The 24,050-nt window shown below is 42.8% G+C and overlaps 1 protein-coding gene across 2 annotated transcripts in view; it reads right to left on the minus strand.

The window, feature by feature from the left end:
• atp2b3b (ATPase plasma membrane Ca2+ transporting 3b) overlaps window positions 1-24,050 on the minus strand; it is a gene marked incomplete at both ends in the record, with an annotated part of 58,194 nt that overhangs the window by 30,673 nt on the left and 3,471 nt on the right. The window contains 14 exons of one of the 2 annotated variants that reach the window (XM_079182266.1): window positions 84-159; window positions 341-447; window positions 1,941-2,075; window positions 2,265-2,374; window positions 4,182-4,314; window positions 6,561-6,703; window positions 6,852-6,923; window positions 7,586-7,750; window positions 7,875-7,916; window positions 8,214-8,270; window positions 10,385-10,510; window positions 11,473-11,598; window positions 12,167-12,424; window positions 15,041-15,238. In XM_079182266.1, the coding sequence (XP_079038392.1) occupies window positions 84-159; window positions 341-447; window positions 1,941-2,075; window positions 2,265-2,374; window positions 4,182-4,314; window positions 6,561-6,703; window positions 6,852-6,923; window positions 7,586-7,750; window positions 7,875-7,916; window positions 8,214-8,270; window positions 10,385-10,510; window positions 11,473-11,598; window positions 12,167-12,424; window positions 15,041-15,238 (1,748 nt within the window). The remainder of the gene's footprint in view (window positions 1-83; window positions 160-340; window positions 448-1,940; window positions 2,076-2,264; window positions 2,375-4,181; window positions 4,315-6,560; window positions 6,704-6,851; window positions 6,924-7,585; window positions 7,751-7,874; window positions 7,917-8,213; window positions 8,271-10,384; window positions 10,511-11,472; window positions 11,599-12,166; window positions 12,425-15,040; window positions 15,239-24,050) is intronic. The other variant, XM_079182267.1, reaches the window with a different exon arrangement.

The raw sequence follows: 24,050 nt of genomic DNA on the forward strand, positions 1-24,050 counted from the left end.
CGTGGAGGCATAGAAATGACATTCAGTAGCGCCCTTTTGAGGACATTGTTCTGCACATCGGAGCTTTCAGTATTTAGTCTCACCTGTTTGACCATCTCATCTCTGTCACGCGGGCGGAATGAGCGTGCTTCTCCATTGGCATCTAGGATGAAAGAACACCTAGAGAAAGATGAAGGACAGAAAATAGTGAGAGACGAGATTACTCATTAATAGAGCATCTTTTGTCTCTTACATTTAACATTTTTAACCCAGTCCCCTGTGAACTATTTTTGCCTCTACTTATTCATGAGATGTCATGTTTTGCCACAGACCACCTCCCCCACCCTCTTCTAACACTCACTTCTTCAGCAGGATCTCAGAGGCTCCTTTGCTGTAGAGGCGGAAGGAACCGTCAGGCAGCTTGATCACCGTACACATGGATTTACGCACTGAGTTGAATGTATAGACCTGAGAGAGAGAGAGAGAGAGAGAGAGAGAGAGAGAGAGAGGGAGAGAGAGAGAGAGAGACGTCTGATTCAGAATGGTCAAAGTAGAGGCAGACGGACATGGCCCTGACTAGAAACACAGTTCTGAGTGTTGGATGATGTACCCGCTTGATCCACTGTGATCTGCAAGCACCAGGCAGCACACACTTGTTTGTCTAATCAATGCCATTGTTGTTGCATTGTTGCCCTGTAAGAGCCTATGTAGGTTAAGCAGAAACTTTTTTGATACAAATAAAACAGTCTTTGGTGCAGATATTCATGGTGTATGCATAATGCATAATGCATAATGTTACTAGGTTTAATAACATATACACACAGTATATCATGCTTCAAAACTGCCACTACCCCTGATTTCTGTTGTCATGTAAATATTGAAACAGTGTGGATTTAACTAGTCATGCTTTGTGTAGTCTGCTGAAGAGAGACAGAAAAGTAGACACCAAATCATGCTCACAGAAAAAAAGAAAAAGACAAAGTGCTTTTATTTCACTTGGACAAAACAGAACAGATGTGTTTCAACCACAGATGGTCTTCCTCAGGTCAAAGTGAAGACTTTAACACACCTGTATTTAATAGGTCATTATCTCATGATTAGCCTGAATAAGTCATCTGATATGAGACATTTTCACAAAGACAAGAGACTGATTTGTCCATTTCTCTAATCTTATTGTCTCTAGACCAGACCAGGGATTGGATTTAGGACATCTACACAAGAAGGACCAAAGTTTTAGGACAGTGTTGACACTCTTTATATTTACTTTCTGACATCACAGACACCGTCTATTATGCACATGATTTACTGATTTATAATATAATACAGGAGACCACAAGCAAAGAACGTAATTTTATTTTACTTATTGGTTCATTATAAAGTATAATACTAATGTCATATTTAGTGATCTCACTTGAGAGATACAGAATATTGTCTGGTGTATAAGTGGCAGGTTATCTAATCAATAAATGATGATGTAATTTCATCAGTAATACATTTAAATACGGTGAATGTTCAATTCTTTAACTTTATATACATTTCCACATCAAACAAAAGACTTGGGGGAGGAAAGACATTACGGTGCAGGCGCATATTTTTTTAAGTAAATACTTTTGTACTCTTACTCAAGTAGTTTTTCTGATGACTACTTTTTCTTTTACTTAAGTGCTTTTTTGCAAAGTAACAGTACTTTTACTTGAGTACATTTTTGTCTACTCTACTCACCACTGACTAGTTCTTAGGATTGGTCAAGCTACCACTTGAGCTTCAAACTGTAATATCAAATGTGTAATATTGGCACATTACAAAATATGTAGAGGCTTGATGTACAATTATTCTATTGCATTTTGTTTATCTATTCATCACATTTTTGGGAAATATGTATGCAGGATGTATATCAAATATCAATATATATTTATCTTAACTGTAACTAGTGATGGTGGATGCGGTGCATGGTTCCCTACCTTGTACAGTCTCTCCTCGGGGATCTGCTCTCTGACAGGGGCGTAGTCCCGCTGCAGGTCTAATACAAATCCCAGCAGGCCACACTCTGTCTTGTTGCCCACCTGCTTAGCCAGACCCCCCTCCACATCAGGCGGCTGATACAGAGACAGGTTGAATCCAGTTTGAGTGTTAGATTAGCCGTGAGACAGTCGGGAAGGGAGACAGAGAAGGAGACAAGAGATGGATGAGGCAAGAGGAAACGAAAGAGGATGACATTAAAAAAAGGCAGGACTACTAAAGAGATAAAGCCAGAAGAGTGGTATCTCTGTCTGTGCATGACTCACTAAGATCTTGGAGGTGTAGGCGCTGTTGATAGCGATAGCATTGACTAATAGATCCAGTGTCCGGGGGTTTATCTGTCCAGGGTCCGGGACCACGCGGTGGTGCACATCACCTGGGCAACAACAATCTAACATTAATACACATCAATTATAATCTCTGTACACTCAGCCTACGCTCATTGCATTTGCACATTAATTCACCCAGTTGGGACCTGAAAATGGAAATATCTAGCAATAGATAAACTGCTTTTCTGCTATCAAAATGAAATTCAGTTTTTATTGGTTTTAATGGTGAGTTAGGGATGCAATATTATGGCCTATTGGCCAAGGAAAAGGTACTGGGGATACACGAAGAACATAGTTATGCAGTTAGATGACAGCATTAGTGACAGCATATTAAAGGGGCACTCCACTTTACTTTTTACTTGTCATGTATCTTGGGGAGTACTACTGAGACTGTGTAAACAGTTGCATAACGTCCTCTGTGACTTAGGAGGAGCTTTGACGATCTTTCCATAAATATATTTTCTTCAATGTATTTCTTCATACGTGGCTGTGATGTAGTGCTCACTTATACAATCAACAGAGGCAGAAAACAGCTGCTGCTGGTACTCGAACACAACACACGCACGGAAGGGAAACCAGTAGGTTTGAAAACCAGTAGGACCGGCACCCACTGCATGCCCAGTGTATGTGAATATTCACGTGATATTCGTTTTCAGGCATTTAAGTCTGGACGGAGATCATTATGAAGGCAAATCACTGTCAAAATCCGAGAGCGCAAATGAGATCCATGCGCGCGCGTATTTTACTTTGACGAGTGCTTTTATATCACTCCGCGAGCAAAATTCACTCTCGCGCGAGCAAAAGTCGCTCGAGAAGCTTGAACTTGTTCGCTCGCGAAACTTTATTCTGCTCGCTCGCGAGTCTTTTTTCTGCTCGCTCGCGAGTAGTTTTTCTTTTTGACAGTAAGTGGGCGGACCCAGTCTCCCTTGTATCTCTACATCTAATTGGTTACTTGACTAAGGTTTTGAATGCAGGTATTTTACTCGTAGTGGATTATTGTTTCATCAGTATGGTATTAGTACGTTTACTGCAGTGAGGATCTGAATACATTTTCATCCACTAACTACTTGTCAGTGATTTAACAGTTAATATACAAACAGTGGTCCCTAATCTTGCTCCAGATCTTTGAGCAGGTCCAAATTGTTGCTCATATTATATACAACTACATTATATCTCTTCTGTAAACACAACAATATGATTAAATATGATCGCATCATGTTTAATCAATTAAGAACAAAGAGTGTCTTTGAGCTGTTTGTCACAGTTTGACTGTCAAACACACATTGTCTGTAGTAGAATGATGGAGTGAATTCAAAGCAAATGTAGTGGCGATGTAGTGGAGTAGTGTTTAGTGGCGGATTGATAACCACCTCTAACAGACCTGGCGTCTGTGTCAGTGATATCCGGTTTATCCAAAGACGAGCATTGTAACCAATTAGATGTAGAGATACAATGGAGACTGGGTCCGCCACTTACTGTCAAAAAGAAAATCTACTCGCGAGCGAGCAGAATAAAGTTTCGCGAGCGAACAGGTTTAAGCTTCTCGAGCGACTTTTGCTCGCGCGGGACGGACTTTTACTCGCGGAGTGATATAAAAGCACTCGTCAAAGTAAAATACGCGCGCGCATGGATCTCATTTGTGCTCTCGGATTTTGACAGTGATTTGCCTTCATAAGTGAGGATGTTTTTCAAAATGTAATCCTGTTTCTCAACATTCATACAATCGGAGCATTGCCTTGTGTTTTCATTAGAGTGAACCATAGGCAAAACAGAAAATCAATAAAGACGTGCTTGGTGATATGAATTCATTTATAATAATTTATTATTATTTATGAATTTTTGGTTTTCACTCACCTATGTGAGTCTGCACCACAGTCATGCGGTTGGTGGTGAGGGTGCCGGTCTTGTCAGAGCAGATGGCCGTGGCGTTGCCCATGGTCTCGCATGCATCTAGGTGGCGTACAAGGTTGTTGTCCTTCATCATTTTCTACAAATGAGATAGTGATGGAGAGCAGAGGGATGGATGGAAGGGTGTGGTGGGAAGGAATGATGATGAATTGAGGGAGGGCAGAAATACAGAGGTAGAGAGAAATGGATTGTGGAAGTGGAAGGAGAGAGGGAGGCACGGTAGGAGAGAGGGAGGCACGGTAAATTCTAACTGTGACAATTCAGGGGCATTATCATTCAACATATTTTTGAGCAGTGCATATAACTTGGAGTGTGTAAAGAATGGTAATTAATGTACGCTGAAATGGTGCAGCAGGCCAATTACATATTAACACATTGATGAATTACCGTTTTCAAGTGGATTTATACACAAATGTATACAGTAACCTAGCTACACACTGATTGTGGCTCTGAATGATATTAGTTTAGAAACTAATTCAGGCAAGACTTCAGTTCTATTTTTATCAGATCAAAGTGCTGCCTTTTACACAGTTGACCATACAATATGAATATGGGCTCTCAGCCACAGTGCTATCCCATGTTCACAACATTTTGTCTCAATAATTGGTAATTACACATCTGAAGGGACCAACATGATGTGTGGAGCTCCTAAAGGCTCAATCATTGGTCCTCTTCTTATTAACATTTACACATCATACAAACAATAACATCAACTATCACAATTATGTAGACAAAACCCAAATGCACCCAAGCCTCTACAGTTCCATAGATTGTCTTTGCAAGGACACTGAACAAATGATTGGATGTGCCTGAACTTTTCAGCTAAATGCAGGCAAATATGTACACATCACAAGAGAAATAGCATTCATATATCTGACGACCAAATACTAAGGAAATCAGGTGCAATGTAGGACTCAGAGTTCTTTAACAGACACAACATGAAATTATAGAAAATCAATGCCACCATCTTAAAAACATAGCAAGAATCAGATGACTCATGTCCAGTTAAGACTTAGAGAAATCGATCCATGCTTTCATTTCCAGCAGGTGACATTACTGTAATTATCAGAAACTAGGAATAGTCTGGCACATAATCCATGTCAAAACCAAAAAACAATCAAAAACAATAATTGCCGATTTTACAAGTTTAAGTCTTTGTACAGATTAAACAAACAAGACATACAGTGTTACATTCTGAGCTTTAAACCCTACTGGTACGTGGATTTTGTTAACTTTGAACTGAGCAAAACAAGCTGTTTAAGCCTGTTTCCAGTCTTTATGCTACGCTAAGCTAACAGGTTTATGGTTGCAGCTTCATATTTAACGGACAGACATGAGAGATGTATCAATCCCCTCCCAAAAATGGGCTTTATGGAGCGCCTTGACAGCCAAGTGGTTATAGCACATGCCATATATCCGTAGGGGTGTGAGAAAATATCCATGCACTTGAGTATCACGAAATTATGTTTTGTGATACTGTGGTCATATGTTCTTTACACTCTGACAGTGATCCTACAGTCAGGTTTAAAAAATACAAATATCTCGCCTTACTTACAGTAACACAATATATTGAACCCTAACCCCCATATCATCATACATTTCATATCGCCAGATTGTGGCCATTACACAGTCCTATATAGAGCATTCAATTGAATCATATTGTAATTAAACAATATATCGAGATATCGTGATATACAATTATGTCAACTAAATTGATAATAACAAGCACATACTGACTTAAATTTCTCAAAAGAGTATAGTGATGAGAATTCTGTTTTTGAGATTACCCCAGTAAATCAAACTCATGTTTCAATGTGATTACTCTGTAAATATACTCAGTCTGTAGCTGAAATATATATTTATATTTTCCTCTATGATTTCACTTGAAACTGTTATATTCATTTTGCACCTAAGTTCATAATTAAATGAGAAAGCACTCCCTACTTTGAATTTGTCAAGTATTTCATTCACACAGGAGTATACAAAAATACGCTTTACCATGTGGTAATTTCATATTGAGTACTTACTTATTGAATTACCAGAAAACATTCTACATCATGATATATATTGTTATCAAGATATGAAACAACCTATATTTGGATAGAAGATTTTGTCCATATTGCACAGCCTTAGTCCTATGTAACTACAACATCCTGGGTTATAATCCAGTTTTGGGACCTTGGTTGCATGTCATACCCTCTCTCTCTCTCTCTCTCCCCCATACTGTCCTCTGTCAAATAAAGACAAAAATGGTCTTTACAGTTACAGTCGTTAAACTACATTTCCATTCGCCAAGCATTCAGAAAACTGGATGGGTGGGTCTACCTTGACAGAGTAAGCCAGAGAGATGGTGACAGCGAGAGGTAAGCCTTCTGGGACAGCCACCACCAGCACAGTGACTCCGATGATGAAGAACTTGACAAAATACTGGACGTAGACCGGAGTGCACTCTGCCTGCCACGTGTGACCTGCAACACACACACCATACTATATATTGAGAGTGAGTCAAACTCAGCAGAGTGGGAAATATCGAGACTTTAAAATGTGCCAGGAAATGAAAGAGGTGCATTCTGGGATAGTACGTGTGTGTTTTCGACACGTTGTTTACACACAGACCTTCAACGACAAACGTGTTGATGACGAAGAACAGCACTAGGATGATGACGGTGATGGCCGACATCACCAAACCTGTGGGGGAGATTCAAAGAAGGGAATCAGTCACTCAGACTTTATTCAATATCTAGTAGGGCTGAGCTCAACCAAAGACATTCTGAGTCGACTAACTCTCATACGATTATATCAACTAATGGATTTTTGATTTAATCGACAGATCTGTAAAACTGAGTTTCTCTACAAAGAGTCACACAAAAGCAGCACTTTAGATCTTGTGTTTAGCAAAGAAGTGCTCAGATGTGTTTGGAAATGAGTTATTCGTGATGAAAAATGACAAATTGATTAAAGAAATCTTAGTTGACTAACAGACTAAGAGGAGGCAGTCCTAATATCTACGTTTGATTTTGGGTCTGAAGTGATGCATGCCTGGTGAATGAAGAGCCACACAGTGCTTCATCATTCACTTCACTCCTCTATCTTTGGTTTCACATTCCATCACAGTTTATAGCACGTGAGAATATCATCTTTTACATGTCTGTTATTGAGCAGCACATCATTCTAAGTATGAATCTTCCCACCTTATGTGCAAAGTTTCACACAACTCCCACAATTCAGAGAGCTCATTGCTATACGTCATTGCCCCAGTAGCTCTGTGGGACAGAATCGACTCTACATGTTTTTAGTGTAGATAGTTCTCTAACGACTGCTTAAAGGGTGTGAAACAGAGGGTTCTTTACCTGCTTTGCCAATTTGAACAGCTAGTTTGGTGAGCTTGCCCTGCAACACGCTCTTCTCTTTCTTCGGAACGCTGGTCTTCTTCTTCTCTCTGTCCTCTACCTCCCCTCCCTCTGCACTTTTTAGGGGTTGCATCTCCATGGCAACACCCCCGTCCTGCTTCTTGGCTGAAACACATACAAAAAAAAAACATATACACTCTCTTCAGTACCGTACCTGCAGATGAAGTAAGCTCATCCTACATCCAAACCAAGCTTTACACACACACATGCACATGTCATGAGCCTTTACCTTTGTTCTGATTGTTCTCCACAGCTCCATCAGGTTGTTTTCCTGAGAGAAAGGGAGACTGATTTAGATACATGGGTACATAGAAAGTCAAGTGTTCACATGTGTGCATATTCATATGCTGAAAAAACACACTTCCAGAGACAGAAAAGCACAAAGTAACAACACTAAAGGGAAGAATAATACAGGTTCACACATCTTCATACACTGGGTCAAGAGACTGAGAGACATATTTCATATGTGTAAGCCCATCATAGGTCACTTTCACTGCACAGTGTACTGGGGTCCATTCATTGGCTGAGGAAAGGAGCGGGGCAGGCAGACAACTTTGTGCTCACATACCATTGGTGACTGTGCTGAAACTGGCATCTGTAGAGATGAGCAACTGAGTACTGTCCTCTGTTAGGGGAATATGTGAGGAAGGAAGGTTTTGGGCCACGTGAGAGGATTTGGCAAAAAGGGAAAACAAAAGAGAGCAAAGAGGGAAGGAAGAATAAAAAACTCAAGTAGTGAATGTGTTTGTAGGCACTACTGTTCTAGCAGAATGCTTGTAGATGACTGTATAGAATGACAAAAATGAACAAAATATAACCTCAATCTCAAATGAGAGACAATTCAAAGAGAACAGTCAATAGCACCATAGCAAACCCACATTGCATGAGGAAAAAAAACTAAGAAGTTATGGCATTTGTAGAAGTCTTATGAATAATGTATTAGCTCCAGTAAATGACTGTCTGAATGATCTAGCCCACAGAGGCTGCTGCACTGAGCGCGAAACATCCTAGTGTGCAACTAACACTTTGGAAAACAAGCAATAAGGTACATTATTTTCATAAAATAAGCATCATCAGCTATATCGTTGCTGTCCATTTCTACATTGTAGGATGCTTTACATGTTTTCTCCTTTTCAAGATGCCAACAATACTACACACATTCCCATGCATGAGTGAGAAGTGCAGTGGTAGAGACATGGATGAGTGCGCTGGTAATGATATTAACCTTAAGTGCTTCTGAAAGTATATGTAGCCTCTGTTGTTGTCTTCAGCTCTGCTCTGACTGCAGGGCCCTTCCAAAACAAATTTGAGCACAGACTAATGCTGCATGCATTGACCGACCAACCAACACTCTTCCCTGAATCTCACTGGCACCCTCGAGCTCCCCTGCTCTTTCAATAATTGATTCAATCTGCATGCTCTCTCTCTCAGATTAGGGGAGGGAAGGAAAAACAGGGGAGAGCAAACGGAAGGATAGGAAAGTGAAAGAGGGCACAGCGGTAGGGTAAACAAGAGACCAAGTGAGAGAAATAGAGAAAAATGGATAAGCAGAGAGAAGGGGCATGACAACAAGAGGGATGAAGAGGATGTGGGCTAAATTATCGATGAGGTGAAACTGGTGTGTTTCCTGTTGAAGCTCTTATCTGAAATCAGTTAGGCACTCAATTAATTCTACACACACACAGGCTGTGATATGTGTACATGGACGGATTATGAGACAATGGGCCCCTGGGCACAGACGTGTAAAACTGTAGTTGCTTTGAGTGTGTTTCTGGTCGTTTAGAGTCTTTTTGTAGTCATTTCAAACCCTTTGTAGTCATTTCACGTCTCTTTGTAGTTGCTTTGCGTGTCTTTGTGGTCGGTTTGAGCCTCTCTGTAGTCATTTCACATCTCTTTGCAGTTGCGTAGCGTGTCTTTATAGTCATTTAGAGTCTATTTGTAGTCATTTCACACCTTTTTGAAGTTACTTTACGTGTCTTTGTGGTCGTTTTGAGCCTCTCTGTAGTCATTTCACATCTTTTTGTAGTTGCTTTGAGTGTGTTTCTGGTCGTTTAGTCTCTTTAGAGTCTCTTTATAGTAATTTCACCTCTCTTTGTAGTTGTTTTGCATGTCATTGTGGTTATTTCGAGTCTTTTTGTAGTCATTTCACACCTCTTTGTAGTTGCGTAGCGTGTCTTTATAGTCATTTAGAGTCTTTTTGTAGTCATTTCACACCTTTTTGTAGTTGCTTTGCATGTCTTTGTGGTCGGTTTGAGCCTCTCTGTAGTCATTTCAAGTCTCTTTGTAGTTGCTTGTAGTTGAGTGTGTTTGTGGTCGTTTAGTGTCTCTTTATAGTAATTTGGTTGAATTTCCAAAAATAAATATTAACAGTCACTTCAAACAGAGGTTCTGAGGCCCATACATTCAGGGACACCTGTGCCTGTGCCTGATGGCCCATTCAGTAATCAATACATGTGTGTGAGTATAAGTTAACTAATAACTAACTGAGAGCAGTTTGAGGTATTCATTCTGGGTTTTGTAAGCATCTGTTTACTTCCTCTAGTTGGTATTTGAAGAACCAAACTATTTTTGCTTCTGATATCTTACTAACTATTCTGTTAATTTTGCTATATGAGTAAATAAAACTATTAAAAAGGCGCGGCATGTCTTCAACAAAAATATCTTTGTCTTTCTCTCATTAGAGCCCCAAAAGATTCGATACATTTTCTGTGTCTCTACTGGTTTGTCTCTTTCACATACCTTTCTTGTCCTTCCCTTCTTCCTCTATTTCTCCAGCACCCAGTAGGGTGAAGATGATGCCCGTCTGTGAGTTGACACCTACAGCTGTCACCAGCATCCTTCCGGAGCCCTCCATCACATGAGTACCTTAAAGTCCAAATAAGAAATCAGTGGTGCTTGCGAAGTGGCAACCCCAAGTGGTTACAGAAATGAAACAACTTTTAGCAAGGTTCTTTGTAAGGTTTTGTTCATGCGCAACATTGATAAATGGCCTGAGCTGCTCTCACACCTTGAGCTCAGCTCAACACGATACATCATCATTTAGGCAAAAGAAAAAGTTCATTTGAAAAACGATAAAGCCCTTTGGAGTGCACCCAACGCATAGTTGGGTTAGACAATAAGGAATTTGGTTAAATAGTTTTGTAGAAGGCTTGTCTAGTTGAGTTATTTTGGTATTGACAGAAAAGCAAGCCAAACCTGGTTGTCTTAAAGTTCATCGTCTGCCATACAATGCTTTTTGTCTAAAGTCAAGGGTTTTAAAAAAAAGAAAATGTAATAGGAAACACAGAGATGCTTACAATAGGTTTCTCCTTTTATTTTATTCATTTCAGTTTTAAACCTGAGTGAATATATTTTTGGACACTTGTGAAAGTACACACTACTCTTGTGGACATCCCCTTATAAAGATGCTTAATGTTAACAATCGCTTACTTACACATCCAGCAGACACAGAGTAACTTTAGAATGATTTTTGGAGCAGTGGCTCTGGCCACCTTATGAATTTAATTCAAATATTCACTCCTGGCTCTTAACCTGCTAAATGCTCCACTTGGTTCACCAGGTGGCCGCTAACTTGGTCTGTCTGCTGTTTGGTGGTAGGCAACCAAAACCTTTTCACTGAAAATAGCTGGTTTCTGTGGCTGGAAATAAGGTTGATGAAAGCAGTGACATTCATAGACTTCAATTAGTCCAATTTACATAAAAATGTTCATACCCTGTCTTAACCAGCATGCACTTTATATAAATCTCACTATTTGTAAATTGAATCTCCCTGCCTCATAGCCTATTGTCAGGCATGTCCACCGAAAATCAAAACTGTGAAAACACACCTGAGAGCAGCATGGGGTCCTTATCCACAGACTTGCTTACGTGGTCAGACTCTCCTGTAAGAGAGCTCTCATCTATCTTCAGATCGTTCCCTTGGACCAAGATACCATCAGCTGGCAGCAGGTCCCCTGAACACAGACCAGCACAGATCAGTGTTTGATTCACCTTGTACTTTATGTCCTTTTTGATTGGGGACATGTCAACAGGGACATTTATGCATCTCTTGTGGACATATTAGGTAATCAACACTGTAGGAAATGGGCTTTTGCTGAAGGTTAGATGAGAAGGGCAATACCACTTTTATGTCTGTGCGCTAAATATAAAGCTGCTTACAGCCAGGATGTGACTAGCTTAGCATACAGTCTGGAAGCAGGTCTAAACAACTTGCCTGACTCTGACTAAAGGTTAAAATTCCAACTACCAGTACCTCCAAACTAATTGCCACATTATGTCTCGTTTGTTTGACTGTACACAAACACAAATGTCCTGTTGAAAAAGAGCAGATTAATCATTTTGTGAGGAGGGGTTTCAAATTGCAATGCATCCGTTTTGCTTCTTGTAGCTTCATTTTTTATTTCTTTAGATATTATATAGGGTGTACAATTAATCAATTAATTTGAAATAAATTGGTTAATCAACAGTGAAAATATTTGGAGCTGCTCTTTTGTACAATAAGCGTTTGTGACGGTTCCTTACCGTATTTGACCTGAGCCATGTCCCCCACCACCATGTCAGCCACGGGGATCTGGATGACATTTCCTTTACGCACCACAGTGAACTTCTGTTCTTGTTCAATCCGACTCTGTAGGCCCCGGAACTGCTTCTCTTTAGACCAGTCGTTAAACGCCGTCACCAGGACAACACACACAACAGACAGCAGGATGGCCGCGCCCTCAATCCAGCCGGTGTCACCCTCGCCTTCATCCTCTGCGGACCCCGACAATTCTCCACAAGCTGGGCAGAGGGGAACAGAGGGAAGGTTGGTTAGATATATTGTGGGTTACTCAGCCAGAGACATGATATCACAACTGAATCAAATGGTATTTAACCCACCTGAAGAACCAGCAGATTGGTGGTATGGATAGTTTGGTTATCAAATGTAAGATGGAAAGCAATCTGTGATCCAAATTTAAATAAATGGTAAAAAAAAAAAACTAACTGACATCAAAATCTCGGGAAGACATTTAGGTATGAGCTAAGACAAGATGGCGCCGCGGATGGCAGCCTCGGCACTGCGCTCTCTTTGGTAGTTAAATGTTTATGCTTACCTCTGCTCTACTTTGTTGTCCTTGTTTTTGGTTTATTTGCCTATTTCTGTGCATGAATGTTGAGAGCAACGGAAAAGCTGGAGTCAAATTCCTTGTATGCATACGCATACATGGCCAATAAAGCTGACAAACAATATGGTTGAGGTTTAAGACTGCAGTGGCTCTTAACAAGTGGCTGCATTTGACTACAGTCATCATATCATTTACTACCATTCAAATGTTTAAAACAGTGACAAACAGTGCATGACTACAAATGATTACCTCTACCTCATGAAATGAATGTGAGGATAGTTTGGATGTGCTGCTGTTATCTAAGGCGCACTGTGAAGTTTCTGACAGAGCCGCAGTGTCCTTCTGTTCACTGAGCCCACTTCCTCTCTACCATGACCTCTTTTGTGGTAAACCCACCCAGATAGCTAATGGCAACCATTTGGCAATCCCTTTTGCTTTGTATTCTTTCAGCTTTTGTGTATTTCCATATTCTAACCATGAGACCAATAAAGATGATTAGATCTTCAAGATCATTGAAGATATTTCTGATCTACCCAAACAACAACAACATGAACAAAGTTTATGTTTAACACCATCTTAAGTGAGATAATAATCGTACTTAAGGATTTTTTTCTGAAAGCTGTTTGATTTAGAAATTTCTGTTGACAGTTGTTTCAATACATCTGAGGCAGATATAGCAGCAGCATATAAGTGTCAGGTCAGCATAAGAATGCCATGTGAGCCCAGCTGACTCATATGCTTTGGTAAAGCTTGGTTATTTTCTCTATTGGCTCTCTGCACTGAGGTGTTTAAAGAGAGGATACTTTGATGTATACCTCCCTCAACATTTGTCCCATGGGGACTGTCCATTGTTCCAACAGCCCATTATTCCGAAACAACAATAGTCCAAAAAGTGTCCCATTTGTCCAACAGCCCTTTATCCTGAAAACAAAGCCAACTGCTCTGAATGTACACACTCTCCCTGCAACAAATAGAGGCACATGGCTAATCATTATGCAGAATGATGTCATTGTATCTTACCAAATATTTCCCCTACTATGGTGATGGCATGACCCGCCCCACTCCGCCTCTGATTGGCTAGTACTTGTTGCCTCCGTTGTTTGTAACGTTAGGTTTACGCATGAAAAGCAAGATTGGTTAGGGTGAGAATATCAGGGTAAGCCAATCAGAGCCAGAGTAGGGTGAGTCAAGCCTTCGCCATATTTGAAAGAAAATATCGCAACCACGAAGGACCATGAGGTCAATCTTTATGTGCCTGTTTGTTGCTGGGAGCAATGGGCCTTCAGAACAATGGCATGACACCCTTCCCACTACACCGTAAATACTTTACCCATGAAGTGTTGATCAATTCAATAAACTCTGGGGTTTTGCTGCTATACTTACTTACCTCTTCTTTACTTGTGCTATTGTTGAGATTTATAACTGTATATTATCCCAGTATTTGGTCTGGCATAACCTGTAGCATAAGAGGCTAATATTAGCAACATTTTAGATATTTAGATATATGTTTGCTGATTTCATGACTCTTATTATTATATGACTCTGTGCATTAAAGTACATTTTTGGACCAAATGATCTTAAAGGTGCAGTCTGTGATTCCAATGAAACACACATTTTGTGAAATCTAGTGAATATCTCCTCACGGCCTGCTAGCTGTCCGTTCTGAGTTTTTACACAGCCCGAGCTCCATTATTGGGTAACACACCACCATTCCAGCCAATCAGCAACGTGCTCGTACACAGGATAGGGGAAAGGACATGGACGTATAAAGAGAAAGGCATTGGGAGTGAGAGGGACGGTGTATCTGGAGGGGGGTATTGGTTCGTTGAGTTCACATCTTTCTCCAGAATCACTGACTCCACCTTCAACTCAAGGACCACTTACTAGGCTTTTTCAACAGCATCTTATGGTCTTAACCAGCAGATTGGATTTGCATGGATTTTGCTCTCTTTTGTGGAGGGTAAATCTATGTATCTCTCCTCGACTATACGTTACCGATACATAAGCTTGATTTACTGATACTGTTTCGTCCTTGTCCCTTTACTTTAGCTCTCACCTTGCTCTATGAAGAGCCAAACTTGTCTTCTCTTCCTATAACCATAGCTTCCTCCCTGTCTCGTTCCCGGTCCCCCCTTTAACCAGGATACTATAGGGTGATACTGTATGCTGATGATGACTCATCTTATTTGTTACCTGTCTATGTCTCTCCCCTTCTATTGCTCTTACTCCCCCTTGTCCTCTCACACCCTCCCAAATCATGCTCCCCAGCCCTCTCTGCCCCTGCCCTCACATTCGCTATCCTTTCCGGGAGGCTGGTAGAAAGAGAGGCCGAGCGAGATGATGGCGGCGGCCTCCAAGATGATGAGTGTGACGTCCTGTAAGGCCTCCCACACAAGTTCCAGGAAAGTCTTCGGCTTCTTCGGCGGGATGAAGTTTTGGCCGAACGTTTGGTACCGACGCTCCATGTCTGCCGGATCCCCACTGAGGCCTGAGAGATGGAGAAGGAGAATGGGACAGAGAGAGAGAGAGAGAGAGAGAGAGAGAGAGAGAAAAAGAGCAGGGAAATACAGAAGCCTGAGATGTTAGCTAATTTCTTTCTATTAAAAAAATCAAACAAAATTCACATGCCAAGAGGTATACAAACAAAACATATCTGCACACACACTGACAAATTCACAATTCAAGAAGGATTTTGTGAATCAGTGACCTTTGAATGGTTTAGGTTCACCATCATCCATAAAAGTGTAGATATAATTCCATAAAGCACTGTTTAGCAGGTAGTAGTATGAACCAAATCACTGTCAAAATCCGAGAGCACAAATGAGATCCACGTGCATGTGTAGAGGTCCCGCACGTGCAAATCAAACAGCCGTGCACGTATATTACTTTTGCGAGCTCTTTTACATCACTCCGCGCAAAATATCTCTGCCCGCACGAGCAAAATTGCTCGACATTGATTTGCCTTTAAATAGTAGCTTATCACTAGGACATGCTGAGACACACATGAATCACCCAAAAAAAGCCAAAACCTACGAGACAATCTTCCTCTATCCACAACACATTCAGATCTCTCCCCTTCAACCTCACCCCTAAGTAATTCAGTTTCCATGGTGACCACGATATCAGGTCCAGGCTTCCTGTCGCTAACAGGTTTCTGCCCAGCAACAGGTGATGTCATTCCTCCAGTGTGATAGGTTTGGAGCAGAGCTTTCTTTTTTTTTCTTTTTTATTGGCTGTTGGGGAGAGGGGGAATAGCAATTTGTATGATGTGGTTGGCCAAGATCGGTGTCTATCTTTGCGTCCGTTTGCCTGTGTGTGTTCGGAGATATCCCAGTCCAGTGTGCTTGCTGCAGGGACTCATGTGTGGCTCCCAGCGTTGCCAAAGAGATGTGTAGCAATATGATGCTCAACAGGGTTTCTCAACGAGAGAGAAAGAGAGAGAGACAACAGGCCTTTTGCTGAGTAATTGTAGTGAGCTGTATCCTCCTTCCATTAGTCCCTCTCTCCCTCCATTTCCCCCCATCCCGTTGTTTTCATTCCTTCCTCCTCATCCTCTTCCACAGCCTCTCTCGTTGGCTCTCCTCCTCTCTTTTTCTCCCTCTCTCAATCTCTCCTTGATGTGTCCTTGACAATGCGGCAAGCTGTTCTAGCCCCCCCCCTCCACACACACACACACACACTCTTTCTCTCATTCCCTCTTTTTCTTTCTCATCGTTTCTCCGCCTCCTCTTTTCTGTCTCTTTAATGTGGATATAATGGTCACATACTGCAGTGCTGGGTATCCATATCTGTGTGTGTGTGTGTGTGTGTGTGTGTGTGTGTGTGTGTGTGTGTGCATGAGACAGCAAGGGAAAGATCCCATTCTGTATTGGTTTAACCCCCACTCTGCTCTGTGTATCGTATTACAGAGGATGCATCACGTCGTACAGGCATGTGGTACGTTCACCCCGGTGTGTGTGTCATATTTATTTGTGTTATACTGTTGCAACATAATATGCATTCCTGTTGGCTATTTCTCTTCTGTATGTACCCACATTGTTCTATCGATCTATCTATTCATGTTCCTCCTCTGTGATCACGTTTATTGTAATCATACTAAGAAGAGGCAGCAGCTTTAGTTGTGTTGTCAGATGCCTCAGATCAGAGGGGTGAACGACGGAGTGAGTTCCACAGTCTGTCTTTGAGCAATCTGGCCCAACAAAAGCTAAAGCCCCAATCAGAGATAACGGGTACCCTGACAGTTGTTATTAGCTTTCTTTGCTAACCTAGACTTTCTTCATCAGGCTCTGTGTGCGTTCTCATAAAAAAGGAGTGTTTGGCATTGGCGTGGGAAGTGTGGGGGTTGGGGGGGCTATGGGTGCTGCAGCACATTTTTTTCTAAAAGCCTATAGTTTAACCGCAATGGAAATTTAAAATATATATATAATTAGAATATGTTTTCTATTGTCTCATATGAACTCCGTGTGATGAATGCGTATCGTTGTCTCCTCGCTTGTCTCCTTGCTTGTCTCCTGTATAAAATGTCTTCACTGTCCTGCATTATTATAAATTATAGTAAACTGGCTCTGGGTCATCCATTCATTGCCCCACTCCCTCCTCACAGTTCTCGTGCATTAGCTCCGTGTTGTTGACTGTGTAGTTGCTGTGACGGCTTTCACATACAGCGTTGAGGTTTGCTCTTCTACAATCAGGGTTTTCGTTGCCATTGAAGCAGGGTTTTTATGCTGCGTAAAAACAACATGGAGAGCGTCAGGACAAGCCGACGCATGGGACGGCACGGGGAGGGGGATGATAATGAGGGTGTTGAAATTCATGGATACAGTGTTCACGTCTTGCAAAAGCAGGACATAATATGGCTGATAACAGCGAATCATCTACCAGTCATTCTCTTAGAATGCCGGGGCGCAACTGGCTGTTTACTAATGCGCCATGATGAGCACTGATAAACCAATCTCTTGCTCTTTGATTTACAGAATATGATGTTACAGAGCAAAAAAGAGTTACATGTTCAAAGAAGGCTGTGTTACTTGTAAATAATAAAGGAATTATTCAAAGTTTTGTCGTGGTAAAATTGCATGGTTTTACATCAAAAAACCCTCGTACCCCAACGGTTGCACAGCACCTAAGCCCTCTAAAAACCCACGGAGACCTGGAAAATTGTGTAAAATGTTGGTAATAACTATTGAATATAAATTATCCAGGACATTCATATTAGCAAAAAACATGAATGTAGTGCAGCTTTTAGTATAATGTAATTATATGGACTGACTTTCCCAAGCACCCCCAACTCTGACTGAGCTCCAGAGTGCCTGTCGTTCGGTGCACCAGCAGACTCTTCTGCCGCAAGAAAATGGACCGGACGCACAGCTTACTCTGTCCCATACTGAAGGATATGTGGAAATTACTTTAGTTTTTGGCTTCATTAAAGTAAAATGTATTTCATTTGATTTAATTGCATATTATCTGTGATAAATATCAATTGACTAATCAACTTTCTATTCAGAGTTCTATTATCTGCAATACCGGCAGTATAAAACAGACTTCAGCCAATCAGGACCAAGCAAAAAAACATCATTCATAGTGCTTAAGTATGAAGTCACTGTGCCTTCATCATTATTTTCATGTATGAATGATATGCGGTGTAAAATATAAAGCGTTAATATTACCTGAACAAACAGGAAAACAATTACACTTGCAGCATATAGAATTCTTGATCAGATTTTCTGCATCACCAACTGAATGCATGAAGGTTCCCGTGACGATGCATAGCCTTCAGTTTACGCTGCTGTAACTGCACAGCTTCGTTCGGTGGTATTACTAATGTAATGTTACCGCTCAATAAGCTTTTATGTAACGTATTCTGCAAGAATGGTGAGACTGTTTGCAAAGGAGTTGATTAGTGAAAGATGCTTTTCAGAGCCGACTTCAATCCAAATCTCTGTACATAACCTGGTTATACTTCCTCGTTCAAGATTACGTGCATAACATATGAAATCATTTCATGGGATTTCTATGAATTACGTCACATTATGGTTTGTTGGTATGACTGTATTCTTCTCTTGGAGCAACAACTGAACTTCTGACTCACCCAGAATCTGATAGGTATTTTATTGTTGCTTTAATTTAGTTGACTTTAGAGCTTTACTTAGGCCTGCCTCAGTTGTGATTGGGCTGTGAGTTTCTGCCCGTCTGAGTAGGTGTGATTTAGTCACTCCTGCTGAATAACTCTGCTGATTGCAGGGGGAGGAACTTGCACTCCTGGCAGACAATGAGCAATTAGTAGATTGCTGTTCTTAACCACTGCTGGTGGTTGGAAGCGTCAGCTTTCGAGCGTCAGGCAAACGAAGGCTAGGGCGAACAAAGGCAACAGGGCGACTTTTTCAAGCCCGACTTCGTCAAGCTTGACTCCTCGAGCTTGTACTTGGGGAGTTTCTATTTCTCCACCATGTGTTTGCACCCTATTTCTGTTCGCTCCTCTGCTCGGTGGTCACGTAGACATTGGGTCACTCCCAGGTGCCGTGAACCCACTAACCTCATCTATCCTACTCTCTCGGCTCATGGAGAGCAGTTGGTGGCGGGGGGACTATGGAATTGCCAGTCGGCAGTGCCGAAAGCTGAGTTCATCTCGGGCTATGCTTCCTTGCTCTCCCTTAACTTTCTTGCTCTAACTGAGACCTGGATCACACCAGAAAACACTACCACACCTGCAGCACTGTCGGATGTGTACTCTTTTTCTCACACTCCCAGAGCTGCGAGGCGAGGTGGTGGTACTGGCCTGCTAATTTACCCTAAATGGAAATACTCTCCTGTCTCGGTTCCACAGTTCTCCCCGTCCTCGTTCGAATTTCATGCTGTTACTGTCACTTATCCAGTCAAGCTCAACATTGCTGTTGTGTATCGCCCACCAGGGCCTCTTGGTGAGTTCCTGGAGGAGCTTGACACATTAGTCTCGCACTTCCATGACGATGGCTCCGCACTCATCTTGCTCGGCGACTTCAACATCCAGACTGATAAGCTAGAACCTCTTCTTTCCTTCCTCTCCTCCTTTGACTTTTACCACTCCCCTTCTCCTCCTACCCACAAGGCCGGCAACCAGCTGGATCTTATCTTCACTAGACACTGTTCTACTGCCAACCTGTCCGTCACTCCTCTCCAGCTGTCTGACCACTACTTAATGGCCTAGTCCCTCTCCCTCTCCTCTCCCTCTTTACGTCCACCACCTACCCACATGGTCTCTACCCGTAGTCATCTTCGATCCCTCTCCCCGGCTGATCTTTCCTCTTCTGTTACCTCTGCTCTCCCTGACCCTGCATCCTTCTCTCTCCTATCCCCTGATACTGCTACTAATCTCCTCTTTAGCACCCTTTCCTCTTCATTGGACAACCTCTGTCCCTTCACCTCCAGGCCTGCGCGGCCAACTCCACCTGCCCCGTGGCTGTCGGACTCAGTGCGTACTGATAGACTGACTCTAAAAGAGGCTGAGCGTAAATGGAGAAAAGGCAAACTGCTGGAGGACCTTCTCAATTTCCAATCTCTTCTTTCCACTTTCTCTTCCTCTCTATCTACTGCCAAAGCTGCTTTCTTCCGCTCTAAAATCCTAACCTCTGCTTCCAATCCTAAAAAACTCTTCGAAACGTTCTCTTCACTCCTCCAACACCCAACCCCTCCTCCTACTTCCTCCCCCCGCCCTGATGATTTCGCCAACTTCTTTGATAAGAAGGTAAACAATATCAGATCCTCCTTCTCTCCACTCCCCTGTCCACCCTCTCCCTGTCTACCCTGTCCAGCTCTTCCCCCAACGGTCTCCCCCCACTCTCCATGCCCCAGCTTAGCCTATCTTGCGCCCCTCTCTCCTAACGAGGTCTTCAAACTTGTTACATCTAACCGCCCCACCACGTGCTCTCTTGATCCGATCCCATCCCCTCTTCTTCAGTCTATTGCGACTGAACTCCTTCCTTTCCTCACCCACCTCATCAACACATCTCTCGATTCAGGATGCTTTCCCACGGCTTTCAAGACTGCCAGAGTCACTCCCCTTCTGAAGAAACCATCACTTGACCCGTCTGACGTCAAGAACTTCAGACCGGTTTCTCTTCTACCCTTTCTATCCAAAACACTTGAGCGTGCTGTCTTCAACCAACTGTCTTCCTATCTCCATCAGAACAGCCTCTTGGACCCCCACCAGTCCGGGTTCAAAGTGGGTCACTCGACTGAGACGGCCCTCCTTGCGGTGACGGAGTCCCTTCACGCCGCAAGAGCTAACTCTCTCTCCTCTGTCCTGATTCTCCTGGACCTATCTGCAGCATTTGACACTGTGAACCACCAGATCCTCCTCTCCACCCTCAAGGGGATGGGCGTCTCAGGCTCTGCACTCTCCCTGTTTGCATCCTACCTGACAGGTCGATCCTACCAGGTGACATGGAGGGGGACCGTGTCGGAACCACGCTTGCTGACTACGGGGGTTCCGCAAGGTTCAGTCCTGGGCCCCCTTCTCTTCTCGCTCTACACAACATCTCTGGGTTCTGTTATTCGCTCACATGACTTTTCTTACCATTGTTATGCCGATGACACCCAACTGGTCTTGTCATTTCCTCCTGGTGACACTCAAGTGGAGGTACGCATAGCTGCGTGCTTGGCTGACATCTCGAAGTGGATGACGACACACCACCTCAAGCTCAACCTCGACAAAACCGAGCTACTGTTCCTCCCGGGAAAGGGTTGCCCGCACCGAGACCTGTCCATCACCATGGACGATACCGTGGTGAGGCCAACTCGGACTGCGAGGAACCTGGGTGTGACCCTGGATGACCAACTGTAGTTCTCAGCAAATATCGCATCGGTTACACGCTCCTGTAGATACCTGCTCTACAACATCAGGAGGATTCGCCCCTTCCTCACTGAGGAGACGGCACAGGTGCTCATCCAGACTCTTGTCATCTCCCGCCTGGACTACTGCAACTCTCTACCTGCCGGAGCCACGGCGTCGGCCATCAGACCGCTGGAGCTTGTCCAGAAAGCTGCAGCTCGTCTGGTGTTCGAGCGCCCCAAGTTCTCCCACACAACTTCCCTTCTCCGTTCTCTACACTGGTTACCTGTAAGAGCTCGCATTCAGTTTAAGACTCTGGTGCAGGGGTGGCCAACCCGCGGCTCCCGAGCCGCATGCGGCTCTTTGCCCGGTTTCATGCGGCTCTTACGTTCATATCGAAGTTTGTATTTGTGTTTTTTTAATGTGCGTGTTCGCTTCGCTTGAGTTAAATACGGTATTTCCGTCAAACGCGCATGTGCGGCCACAAATTACGTTCCTCGTCGACCCATTTAACGCAGAGACGGACTGTATGAAAGCCCCGCTAGTCACAGATGAGGATGCGGCTGAGTTGGAGATGATCGATCTTTGTGAGGAGGACCAACTCAAACCTGCTTTAAGGGACGGGACCATTGAGTTCTGGAAAAGTGTGCCAATGAAAAAATACCCCAATGTCAAACGGGCTGCGCTTAAGATACTGTCAATGTTTGGGTCAACTGCGAGTCTGTGTTTTCTACCTTGAAACACGTGAAATCAAAGCATCGATCTGTTCTGACTGACACCCATGTGAAAGAATTGCTTCGAGTGGCAACAGCGGAATACAAGCCAGATTTGAAGAGGATTGTTCAAGGCAAGGAATGCCAGAAGTCCCACTAAGTAACATGCATAGTAAAAGAAAAACACTATTGTAAATTATTATATTTTTGTTTGTGGACTTGGTTGAACTGAGTTTGTCTGTGTGAGACAGTGCACACAATGTTCATTGTTGAAAATGACTGGCCTGTGGCCTTAGTACTGTAGGAGTCAATTTCTGTCATTATCATGTTGGTGTGTGACATTTACAATAAATCTGGCTGAGCAAAGGTGTGTGTGTGTGTGTGTGTGAGGAAGGGATAGGGTGATGTTCATGTGTGCCCATGTGTATGATGTGGCTCTTTGCCGTAACACAGTAAAAAATGTGGCTCTTGGTCTCTGACTGGTTGGCCACCCCTGCTCTGGTGCTAGCATACAGGGCAGTGAAAGGTACAGCTCCTTCCTATCTCCAGGCCATGGTCAAGCCCTACACCTCCGCCCGACCACTTCGCTCTGTTGCATCAGGGCGACTGGTTCCCCCGTCGCTCAGAGGTCCCTGCGGCCGATCTACCCGGTCACGGCTTTTTTCTGTCCTGGCCCCACAGTGGTGGAATGAACTTCCCACTGACGTCAGGACAGCGGAGTCGCTGCCCATCTTTCGGCGCAGGCTGAAAACTCACCTCTTCAAGAAGTACTACCCTGAGCCTTCCACTTAGCACTTATTTTATTCGTATTAGCTTATTGCACTTATTGTAATCGTATTAGTTCGTTGCACTTATTGTATTGCGGATTTGCTCGTTGCACTTATTGTATGTTTGTTTCTGCACTGTACGTTTGCCCTGGTTTATGCATAGATACTTAGATACTTGTTTAGCAAAGGATATGCACTTATGACTTCTGGTGACTAGTAGTTCTCTTGAATACCGATGTTGAATACACTTCTTGTAAGTCGCTTTGGATAAAAGCGTCTGCTAAATGACTGTAATGTAATGTAATGTAATGTAATGTATAGCTACAAATGCTGGATGAGACCACTGATCTGGAGCAAATATCTAGAGTGAGTTCTGTGATGCTTGCTTGTGTCTGTTCTGCATCAGTTAGCTGTGGTTCGCCTGTGTTGGTTTCAAGTTGTCAGAGGAGACTGCAGGCCCTAAGCCAGATGATTGTTGTTTTTTTACGGCCTATGACCTTGACATTCAACACGTTAAAAGAAAAGACAATGTCATAGCTGATGCGTTGTCTTACGTGCCCTTGTGCACTGAACCCTGCCATTGTGATCTCCGGGCCTTTATAAGTCTGTTTTACCTGCTGCGCCTGTTTGTGTGCTTCTCAGGTACCAGGGTGGCTGAGGATGGGTGGGGGAAGAAGCAGGCCGAGGAGGCAGGGCAGGTCAATGGTCACGTAGCGATACATGCTTTGTATTTTGTTTTTGTTTTTCTGGGACAGAGAAGCCAGATCTGGAGCGCCTCACACCACATGAACACTGCTAATGTCACCGATTAACTCACCACACCTCCAAAGTGACTTCTCAGTTTATATTCTTTGTTATAATAAATTGATTTGATATGATTTGCCGTTTTTGGTCTTGACAGTTCTGATTGATCAGTTTAAAGAAGTGGTGGGCCGTCAGGGCCAACTAAGTCTTCTCTGCTGGCCTAAACAGAATCACAAAGTTATAGCTATTTTATAATTTAATAATTTTTCA

Source organism: Pholis gunnellus, assembly GCF_910591455.1.
Source record: "Pholis gunnellus genome assembly, chromosome: 2".
Classification (NCBI taxonomy): Eukaryota; Metazoa; Chordata; class Actinopteri; order Perciformes; family Pholidae; genus Pholis; species Pholis gunnellus.